The sequence below is a fragment of the Sebastes fasciatus genome, chromosome 12 (genome assembly GCF_043250625.1).
Source record: "Sebastes fasciatus isolate fSebFas1 chromosome 12, fSebFas1.pri, whole genome shotgun sequence".
In the NCBI taxonomy this organism is placed as follows: Eukaryota; Metazoa; Chordata; class Actinopteri; order Perciformes; family Sebastidae; genus Sebastes; species Sebastes fasciatus.
Genome location: NC_133806.1, coordinates 22,228,958 through 22,239,100, shown reverse-complemented (window position 1 = coordinate 22,239,100; position 10,143 = coordinate 22,228,958). Strand labels below are relative to the sequence as shown.

Here is a 10,143-nt window from a genome sequence, read left to right as displayed (position 1 = left end):
CAATGATGAAAACAAGGACAAATTAGAATATGAAACACAGAAACAATGAGAAACAGATCAAACAAAAATAATGTCTGTTTTACCAGGGTTTAAGTGGAGAAAGTTGCGAGACATCCAGTCTTTGGTTGCTGCTAAGCAGTCATGGAGGGAGGACAGTTGATTGAGGTTATTGGTTTTGGCTGAAAAATAGATCTGAGTGTCATCCGCATAACGATGATATGACACTGAACAAATGACCCAGAGGAAGCATATACAGTGAGAAAAGGATCGGTCCAAGAACCGACCCCTGAGGGACTCCACACCGCAAAGGGGCTGATGAGGAGACATGATTATTAATGCAAACATGGAACTATCTGTTAGTTAAGTATGAAAGAAACCAGTTTAAAGCTGTACCAGATATGCCAACCCAATTTTGCAACCCATCAAGCAATATAGCATGATCGATGGTATCAGAGGATGCAGTTAAATACAGTAAAATGAGTATGGAGTGTTCACCTTTGTCTGCATGCATAAGGATGTCATTTGTTACTCTGAGTAACGCTGTTTCTGTGCTGTTTTTGGCGAAAGCCTGATGGGAATTTATCGAATATTTTGTGCCCCTCCGCCACTTTCAGAAGTTGGTCCGTAACTATTTTCTCTAGAATTTTTTGATATAAATGATAGTTTGGAGATTGGTTTGTTATTATCTAATTGAGCTGGGTCGAGAGAGGGTTTTTTAAGAAGTGGTTGAACACTGGCAGTTTTTAAAAGAAGTAAGGAACAGACCCGGATGTGAGAGAGTGGTTGATGATTGAGAGCAGGCTGGGGCCTAAAACAGGAAGTAAGGATTTTAGACATTTTGTGGGAACCTTATCACAGTGACTGGAGGCAAGACGCATGTGAGCTACAGTATTTAAAAGAGTTGGCAGAGAAACAGGATTGAATTCAGACAGTAAAATCGGATGGCTGAAAGGGGCGGATGGTAAAACAGTTGGGGAAAATTTGGACCTCAGACCATCGATCTTGCTGATGAAGTAGGATACATAAGTTTTCACAGTCGTGAGGAGATGAGACGGGTATGGCAGGTACAGTGGGGTTTACAAGCTGGTTAATTGTGCTAAACAGAAATCTTGGATTATTTTTATTGATGTTAATTAAACCAGGAAAGTAGGCAGCACGTGCATCTTTAATGATCTGGTTCAGATCGAATAAAAGGTCCTTCATCTGGAGGTGGTGAACTACAAGCTTTGATTTTTTCCATTGATAGGAGCGTGTCCAGGGAGTCGCCCTTGGAAACTGATTGTCCACCCCATTATGCTAAACTATGATTGACTATCTGCCCGGTCAGATGCAGGACCTTAGGTCGAACTAACTGTTTGACAAGTAAACCAGACTTTTGTTTATCGGTGCAATTCAGTATTCAATGCAATGAGTAGCGCCTAGCCTGCCAAAAACCCAGAATAAGAATTTGGTTTGATTTGGAAAGATGTGAGCACACCAAGTATCAAGTATGGAAGCTTTATGGTGCCTGTTGTGTTGTGATTGGTAGGCTTATTTTTATTTTGAATTCAAAATGTAAACACAGGAATGTAAGATACTGTAATGTTAGTAATTAAAGTAGATGTGAGTAGTGAAGGATAAATATTGTAAATTAATGCTACCACTTTACCTCACATTGGTCCAACTTTGCCAACATGTCAACGTGTCTTTCATTCACAGAAAATACATTATGAATCCCACCAGGGTTATGGGCTGAAGCACTGTGACTGGCCTGTCTAACAGGTTGGGAATAAGTGTTTATTATTTAGGTTAAAGCCATGTTAAGTAAAGGTTTAAGAATGTTCCATCCACAGCGGTCATGTCCAGTATAATTTTCTCTATGGGTGAGGAAAGAAAGAGCTCAAGAGCCAATTTTATGTCATGGATATGGATGGAAAAGCTGGCAGACCTTGTAGTCCTGATTTACTCTGAATCCTCCTCAGAGGAAACTTCACATCTTGGATCATCAACATTGTCTTCTGGCTCTGAAACATCTTCTTCCACAGCACATATTTTCCCACGAAAGTGTCAGCCTGGGGTATTTCGATGGGAATTTGACCTGAGTTCGCCTCATGACAAATGCTACACTCATCAGTGATATCTTTACATCTAAACACTGATGAAGTTGAGGAGTCAGGCTTATTTTCTTAGATAGGAAACAGGGTTTAAACCTGCAGTAGGCAGAATGTTTTTGGCATCATTGGGCAAAACTTCCATAATAACCTTTCAGCATATTGAAATTCAAGTGTTCTGAGAGAAAACTAGACTTCTGCACCTCCTCATGGCTCTGTTTTCAGGCTTTAAAAAATCTTGCCCGTGACGGGAGACTTTGGCCAATCACAGGTCATTTCAAAGAGAGCGTTTCTATTGAGCGTTCCTATTTGCTGTGCGCCGGCTGGTGGGCGGTGCTTGGTATTTCCACAACTGTTCTCAACATGGCTGTCGGGTCACAAACTTTCTCGTTTTACAGCTAAACAGTACACTACAAGACGTTTCTGAAAACATTTGAGGCGAGAAATAGTCATTACAGTAACAGAATATTGATTCATATTTGATCAGCGCTGCCTAGTTTGGCCATTTGATCAGAGTTTGCGAGTGATTGACGGATGCTCAGAGACGGCAGGCTCCAGCTCGGCTCTGATTGGTTGTTTTCCTCCGATCTGGGAAATCTTGCAGATGCAAATAGGAGCACCGGAGGACACAGAGGCACATGATTTCTTTTAGATTACCTGTCTCATGCACTACTGTCAGGATATAGTGACCCTTTTATAAAAATAACTTTCTTTAATCATATTTGCTCCAAATGTGATTTTCTTCAACTCAAATTGACCCACAACATGCGATGATACTCCCCTCTTATTCATTATAACTCACCCTACGGTATCATGGTTGTATTATGGTTTCCTATTCTGTGGAAACAGGAGGAGGTGAGAGACACGTAGATACTTGTTTGACTCATTACTGTATTTTATTTCTATTTCCTTAATCTGCACATTGTCATATTGTACACGTATTCAGTGAGTCATTGATTCAATGAAACATTTTCAGAGGAAAAAGGTGATGGCATGTTGACATATTCTAGGCTCTTTCAACAGCCAGCTAGCGGAAAATCATCCAAAAAACATATTTTAGGTTTAACTCAAATATCACATGATGAGGTTCCATGGAAATTTTAGAATGAGTTTTTTTTCAAGTTGTATTTCCCTAAAACCTTTTTAATTCAACAGTATCAAAACCTCTGAGCCATGAGCTCTGATATATTACAGTGCTGATTTCTTTAGATAAATACAAATATAATGTAGCTAAATTACTGTACAATTAAATAACTACATTTGTTTTAAAGTTATACAAGCTTTTCATTTGCATTTAATGATATGACAGAGGTATGATTACTTTTTCATTTATTTTGCCTCAAATCATTCCAAGACGATGATGCAGTATTTGTGGAAATGTCTTTTCTCATCTAATATTGTAAAATTCAACCATTTATTTGAAATTGTATGATATTTCATTGAGATTGGTCTTAAGAGAAAACACATAAACAGAACATATCAGGGGAGAGAGCAAGGAGAAGATGTGTGTTGTAACTATATAGTTTGCATAATAGACGCCTCGGCCAATAGGACATCTGGGTGACAAATTTGATGAACTCATTGAATTCTAGTAAATGAGAAGCTGGTGATATCAGTTTCTTCGAAAAGACGAGAGAACCAGAAACAAAAAATTTTTTTTTATGTTGGTCAATCATGGACACAAACACCTCATTTAATACTTCCTAAAGCTCTTTATCACCTTCGTTTAGCTGTCGCGTGGAAAATACAACTTAAATCTACACGTGGAAGCTGACCTTTTCGAGGTTTTTTTACAACCGATTATCCACGCAAATCACAACACCCACACAGCTTCCCTAACACTATATAAATCAGACTGATCCTGCAGTCAAACCATCTTCGACCACCACAGCGACATGCACATCATCAGCATGGTGAGTATTCTCTAAAACAATATTCTGTACAAGTATCCAGCTAAGACAGAGACAGATGTGGTGATTACTGATGCTTTACATTATGTTTGATGAAAATAATATGGAAATTTGTAAAATTATCATTTGTAGAGGCAGATTTTGAACATATTTTTTAAGGTTTTATGTAAATTCTCAAGTGATCAAACTGTAAATTGAGGATAAATACCTTATAATCACAAAATAGTTGGAGAACCTAGCCTATATTAGTGGACTGAGAAATGTGTGTATACTTTTTATTCTATTGACATAATGGATAATGGACTAAAATTGTATCACAGATGTCATAATTATAATTATGCCAGATAATGCCAGATGACAGCACTGTTTATGTGTGTTAATACACAGAGACAGAAAAAGGCATTATTACTGCAGTTACAGATTGTCTTACAGAGAAACACGCAAGTTCGATCTAATTTTATCTCTGGAAGTGCACTGACAGAAAAACAATCTGGCAGACTTATTGTATGTTATGAAAGGGAAGTTACTGTATGACAAATGCCGCTGCTGCGGTCAAATGGTGTCTACTGCAGATCGTGACTCACACAAAGTGGTGAAAGCAGTAACACTGGACAATCCAAATAATATATGACAAAGAATATGTATTATAGTACAACTGAAGAGGAAGCTGAGGCTATAAGAAACTCATCGGATGTGAACTAATGTTAAATGATACCACAACCTCCTCTTTAGTCTCCAGTATCATTCTGATATCACTGTAATATTCCTGGTTATAATGATGTCAAAAAAGGAATGATGGTAGTTGTACAGCTGGTAGTGCTGTAGGCTATCTCAATTACTAGCCTAACCAATAAGTTGTAGTAAAAGTTGTAGTAATAAATGGTTTAGGGCCAAAATACATTTCTGATCTTCTGCTATGTTCTGAACCATCCAGACCTCTCAGGTCATCTGGATCAGGACTGCTTAGTGTTCCCAGAGTCACAACTAAACATGCAGAAGTTCAGTTTTTATGCACCAAATATTTGGAACAAGCTCCCAGAAACCTGCAGGACCGCTCCAACTCTGAGTTCTTTTAAATCAAAGCTTAAAACGTTCCTGTTTGCTGCTGCCTTTTATTAAACCAGATAATGATCTTATACTGCACAAGAGCTTTTTACTCGTGTGTTATACTCTATCCTAGCTTTTATTTTTAGCTTGTTTTTGTTTTCTAATCTTTTATGTTTTTATAACTTTTTTAATTATGTCTTAATGTTCTTTTAAATCAAAGCTTCAAACGTTCCTGTTTGCTGCTGCTGCCTTTTATTAAACCAGATAATGATCTTATACTGCACTAGAGCTTTTACTCGTGTGTTATACTCTATCCTAGCTTTTATTTTAAGCTTGTTTTTATTTTCTAATCTTTAATGTTTTTTTTATGTTTTTATAAGTGTTTTAATTATGTCTTAATGTTCTTTTGCACTTTGCTGAAATGTGCTATACAAATAAAGCTGCCTTGCCTTGCCTTGTAATGCTCAAATAGATGTAGTAAAACTCAAAGACTGCAGCAACAGTGACAGTACTAATCCTGGTCCTCTCCTCAGCTCTTCTTACCGGTGCTGTTCCTGCTCTCCTCCGGTGTCCTCCGCGGTGCCTCCGCGGTGGAATCCGTTCCAACCTTTGAGCACCGAGACTCCTCCACCGGTGAAACCCTCGTGTGTAACAAGTGTCCACCGGGCACGCACATGGCCTCGTACTGCACCGCCACCACGCCCACCGTGTGCGCGCCGTGCAGGAGCCAGCACTTCACCGAGCTGTGGAACTACCTGCCCAAGTGTCTGTACTGCTACAACTTCTGCACCGAGAACCAGGAGGTGGAGACGGAGTGCACGGCGACCAGCAACCGGGTCTGTCGGTGCAAAGAGGGCTTCTACCTGACTGCAGACTTCTGCAGGAGACAGTCGGAGTGTGGGCCAGGACAAGGTGTCCAAACCATAGGTAAAACAGAGTTTCTTGTTTTTTACTTTGTCATCGATTTGCTTTTTTAAGATTAGATTTATTTTTGTAAAGATTTATACAGTATACATATGGTATTCTGCTCCTTAAATTATATCAATTCAATATATCAATCAATATATCTATATCAATTGTCCTACGCTTGAAATGAGGCATTACAAAGTGGATCCTGTTGCACAGACAAAGCTCTCCCCGTGCTCGTGCTTTACCCACAGCCCTAGAGTAATTTAATTCAGTAACAAGTAAGTTTATAGTTAAGGCAGCGAGAAGCCTGCCTTACACTTTCATCACGGTGTTAATAAACACCCATTTTTCTTGTCTACATTGGTTTAGAAAAAAGAAACGCATTAATGCAGTCAATGATGCATCAATAACTCAATATTTTACAGGAGTAGCAGCTCCGAAACAATTAAGATTTAAAGGGACTATTTGTAGCTTTCAGAATCGTTTCAGGAGCGAGACAGCGAGAACGCGCGCTGTGTGAGTGAAGGCAAGCAGGCAGAGGAGGAGAGGCTCTGGCCACACGCGAGCGCGCATATGCGAGCATGCATGTGTCCCGACCCGGTACATTTATACGCTTAAAAAGTTACAAACAGTCCCTTTAAGGTTAAAGTAGAAATCCACAAAATGCGTGGAAACTCCGCGCGATCACTTGGTCTCTCTGGAGCCACTACTGTATTATAAAACAGCATAATGGATTGTCCAGCATTCTCTTTTAAAACATCATCTTTGTATCCATCACCCTATTAAACACCATCCTTTTAGCCTTCATTCTTTTAATTCTATCTATCTACCTATTTATATTTATTTTACCTTATTTTATCTTTTTCTTTTTAATCTTGCCTTAATTAGATTTTTTTTTGTATTGGATGTGGCACAGCCCTACCTAGAAACATTTCCACCAGCTGCCACTGATAATAACCCCAAATGCATTGTTGTTTTCTTTAGGTACGCCACAGACGAACACTGTTTGTGAAACGTGTTCCAATGGCTACTTCTCTACCTCATCCTCTGCGCTGGAGTCGTGCGTAAAACACCAGGAATGTGTAACCGGACAGATTGCGCTCCTGTCCGGCTCAACTAGCCACGACCAGATGTGTGGCTCCTGCGAGGATCTTGCAAATGGAGGTGTGTGTGTGTACTTGTAATCTGTACAGTGGATTTTATGACATAATTTGAAGTCATCATGGTAAATTGTTAAATTTTTTGGCACGACAAATGATAACAGAATTTGGATTTAAAACTCATGCGATACAAATGTTTTTTATCAGGTGAGACTCTCAAGACATTCTTCTCAGGATTCTTCAGTATGCACAGGATGCGTGTGGTAAAAATGAGGAGACTTGTTGCCAGGTGAGCCTCTAATTCTCTCTGTAAATCGTCTTTTTAAAAACACTTTTCGACTATTCCCTTCACCTCTTAATTCCTATAGACGCTAATGAGCCATCATCTCCCTCCAACAGGTACCTTCATAAGGCAGGGGATGGGACTCTCCCCAAACAGAGAGGTCCTCTCCTGGATCATATCACAGCCTGGGTGGCCCAGGCTCCAGAGGAGCAGCTGAGAGCACTACCAACGATGCTGAAGGATTCACAGCTCTGCTCCATGACAGAAAAACTAGAGAAGATTGTCGATGACATCAAGCAGCAGAGCCCAAACTGTACTTTAACTCTCTGAGATGTTTAGATATAGACTGACAGACTCCATGGTAAATAGATACAACAGATATACCTCTTTCTCTTATTTGGCATTTTTTGCCCATTTGAAAACAAGTAATTTCACACATTTTTCATTTGCATGTCAATTGGGAGTGCATACATTGCCAAAAAGGTTGACCGAGTGATGTTTCATGATGTTATATTTGCTACTATTTAGAAGCAGTGACATGTGGAGACACATGGGCAGCATTACAGACAGTGATGCCGTCCAATTTCCCTTCAGCTGTGTTACTTCAGTTACCAAAATGTAAGAATCTGGATACTAAATGAAGCCTGCCATAAACAAAATGTTAAAAAAATGCTTATAAACTGCCCATCTGTGTTGCCTTTAGTGTTGTTTGTGTATCTTAAACTTAGGTCAGACTGTTTACTTCAGATTTATGTGACTAAGTGTCCAAACTTGAGAGAAACAAATGTGAAATATCTTGAACATCACATTGTGGCATTATTCAAATGTCACATAATAGGTAATACATATAAATGTATGTTTAAACGTTATCATAGAAATGTATGAAGTTCTGTAAAATTACGTGATATCAAACTGAAAGCTTTTACATGTCACGTGCAGCAAGCAGCTAAATAAAGTTTACGAGTATGTTTGTCATCTGAGCCTGGCTGTAATTTATCCAAATCAACACAAGGTGTCGCCCTCTTCTCTCTTTAAGTCTTTGGCCATTGTAGACTAACACAATTGAACATTAACACTCTTTTCACAAACCGTGTGAGAGACAGTGAAGTAAGTTATTGAACTAGTTTTCATTCATTTATATATTTATTTATAAATTCAAATACTTTTCCATAATTCACAATCAAAAATGTTTAGTCTTTCTTCAAAATAGGCTATTGCACTGTCCAAACAACTGCAGTCTGTCTCTCATTGACTTGGTATTGACTATTATTATTATTATTATTACTATTATTATTATTATTATTATCATCATTATTATTATTATTATTATTATTATAATACTATGATACCTCTTATTCTAAACATTGTCTTAACTGTGTTAAGAACCATTCTTTCAATATTCCTTCCCAAGACTGGTATTTGTGATACTCAAATCTCCACATCTGGTATTTTTTATTTATTTAATTATATATTTATTTATATTATTATATATATTATATTATATTATATTATATCTATTATTATTATCGTTGTTATTATCATTATAATCATCATTATTATTATTATTATTATTATTATTGGCTAACATCCCCATAACATTCCCAGGGATTTAGAGTGTATTCATACTGGTCGTGGTGTCATAGAGACATTGTTGTAGGCTATTTATAGTAAGCTTGTATTAATCTTCTATTTAGGTATGGTATTTATTTATTTATTTAATTATATAATTATTTATATTATTATATATATATATATTAGATTATATATATTATTATTATTGTTGTTATTACTACCATTATTATCATCATCATCATCATCATCATCATCATTATTATTATTATTATTATTATTATTGGCTAACATCCCCATAATATTCCCAGGGATTTAGAGTGTATTCATACTGGTCGTGGTGTCATAGAGACGTTATTATAGGCTAGTTATAGTAAGCTTGTATCCATTGGGAGTACTGATGTAATTTATGTCCTTTCCTGCAACACAAGCATGATGGGACTGGGACCACATTAGAGCTCGTCAAGGACCGCTAGAGGTCCCTGGACCCTAGCTTGGGAACCACTATTGTATCCTAGTAGTCATTAATATATCGGGCTGACACCACCACCTCCACCACCACCACCTCCACCACCACCACCCTCCACCGAGCCACGCCACACCGCCCCGGCATCGCATCGGCTGCCTGGCTGTCGCATCACGGAGCTGGGAGCGGATTCTATTGGCTGTTGCTCGGCTACTGTACTACCGACAGCTTTACGGTAGCAGCCACGGCCAGAGAGAGAGGAGGATGTGTGTGAGCTGTGTGGTCTTTTCATCTCCCTGAAGCGCACAATCTGCTGGCTTTCAATATGATTTTGAGACGACTTTAGCGGGTCCTTTCTCCTACATACAACCTCTGAACCCTGTTTGTTTAAACCGAGAAGAGATGCGCCCGGATAACCGCGGATACATTGTCCTGACACCGCGAGAAGAGGAGGAGAGGAGCATGTAACCGGGAGAAACGCACCACCGGCGGCAGCAGCACCACCTGACACTTCTCTCTCTCTCTCTCTCTCTCTCGCTCCTTGTTTTCCTCATAATCTGAGGCTTCTGCATGTGTTGACTTTAACTCTTCTCGTTGTTTGGGATATTATCTTCAGCAAAAATGAGCGAGGAGGTGTCAGAGGTCCCCAAAGAGCTTCTGGGTAAGAGCAGATCATTTTGTAGCCATGTGTCCAGACTGGAACAATCACTGGTGGTATACTGCCTCTATCATATAGTCCTGACTCATTCACAGCCTGCATGTGCTTCTC

At 38.8% G+C, this 10,143-nt stretch overlaps 3 protein-coding genes and 1 long non-coding RNA gene across 5 annotated transcripts in view; 2 read left to right on the top strand and 2 right to left on the bottom strand.

Moving 5' to 3' along the window:
• Window positions 1–5,725, bottom strand: part of LOC141779389 (uncharacterized) — a 45,236-nt gene extending 39,511 nt beyond the window's left edge. Inside the window, exon 1 of the long non-coding RNA XR_012596277.1 lies at window positions 5,591–5,725. This is a non-coding gene — a long non-coding RNA (uncharacterized LOC141779389). The remainder of the gene's footprint in view (window positions 1–5,590) is intronic.
• mal2 (mal, T cell differentiation protein 2) overlaps window positions 1–10,143 on the bottom strand; it is a 321,233-nt gene that overhangs the window by 107,746 nt on the left and 203,344 nt on the right. The window lies entirely within an intron of this gene.
• LOC141779388 (tumor necrosis factor receptor superfamily member 6B-like) lies at window positions 3,747–8,308 on the top strand. Its single transcript, XM_074654193.1, has 5 exons — window positions 3,747–4,003; window positions 5,581–5,974; window positions 6,941–7,120; window positions 7,264–7,345; window positions 7,456–8,308. The coding sequence occupies exons 1-5, from the start codon at window positions 3,986–3,988 to the stop codon at window positions 7,667–7,669; spliced, it is 888 nt and encodes a 295-aa protein (XP_074510294.1). The 5' UTR covers window positions 3,747–3,985; the 3' UTR covers window positions 7,670–8,308.
• LOC141779383 (F-actin-uncapping protein LRRC16A-like) overlaps window positions 9,621–10,143 on the top strand; it is a 76,544-nt gene continuing 76,021 nt past the window's right edge. For both annotated transcript variants that reach the window (XM_074654190.1, XM_074654189.1), the window contains exon 1: window positions 9,621–10,035. In XM_074654190.1, the coding sequence (XP_074510291.1) occupies window positions 9,996–10,035 (40 nt within the window). In that variant the 5' untranslated portion in view covers window positions 9,621–9,995. The remainder of the gene's footprint in view (window positions 10,036–10,143) is intronic.

Excerpts from the sequence above, each read along its gene's own strand:
- LOC141779388 (XM_074654193.1), top strand. Across the intron at positions 7,121-7,263 it reads CGAGGATCTTGCAAATGGAG|GTGAGACTCTCAAGACATTC; the intron begins GTGTGTGTGTGT and ends GTTTTTTATCAG. Across the intron at positions 7,346-7,455 it reads ATGAGGAGACTTGTTGCCAG|GTACCTTCATAAGGCAGGGG; the intron begins GTGAGCCTCTAA and ends TCCCTCCAACAG.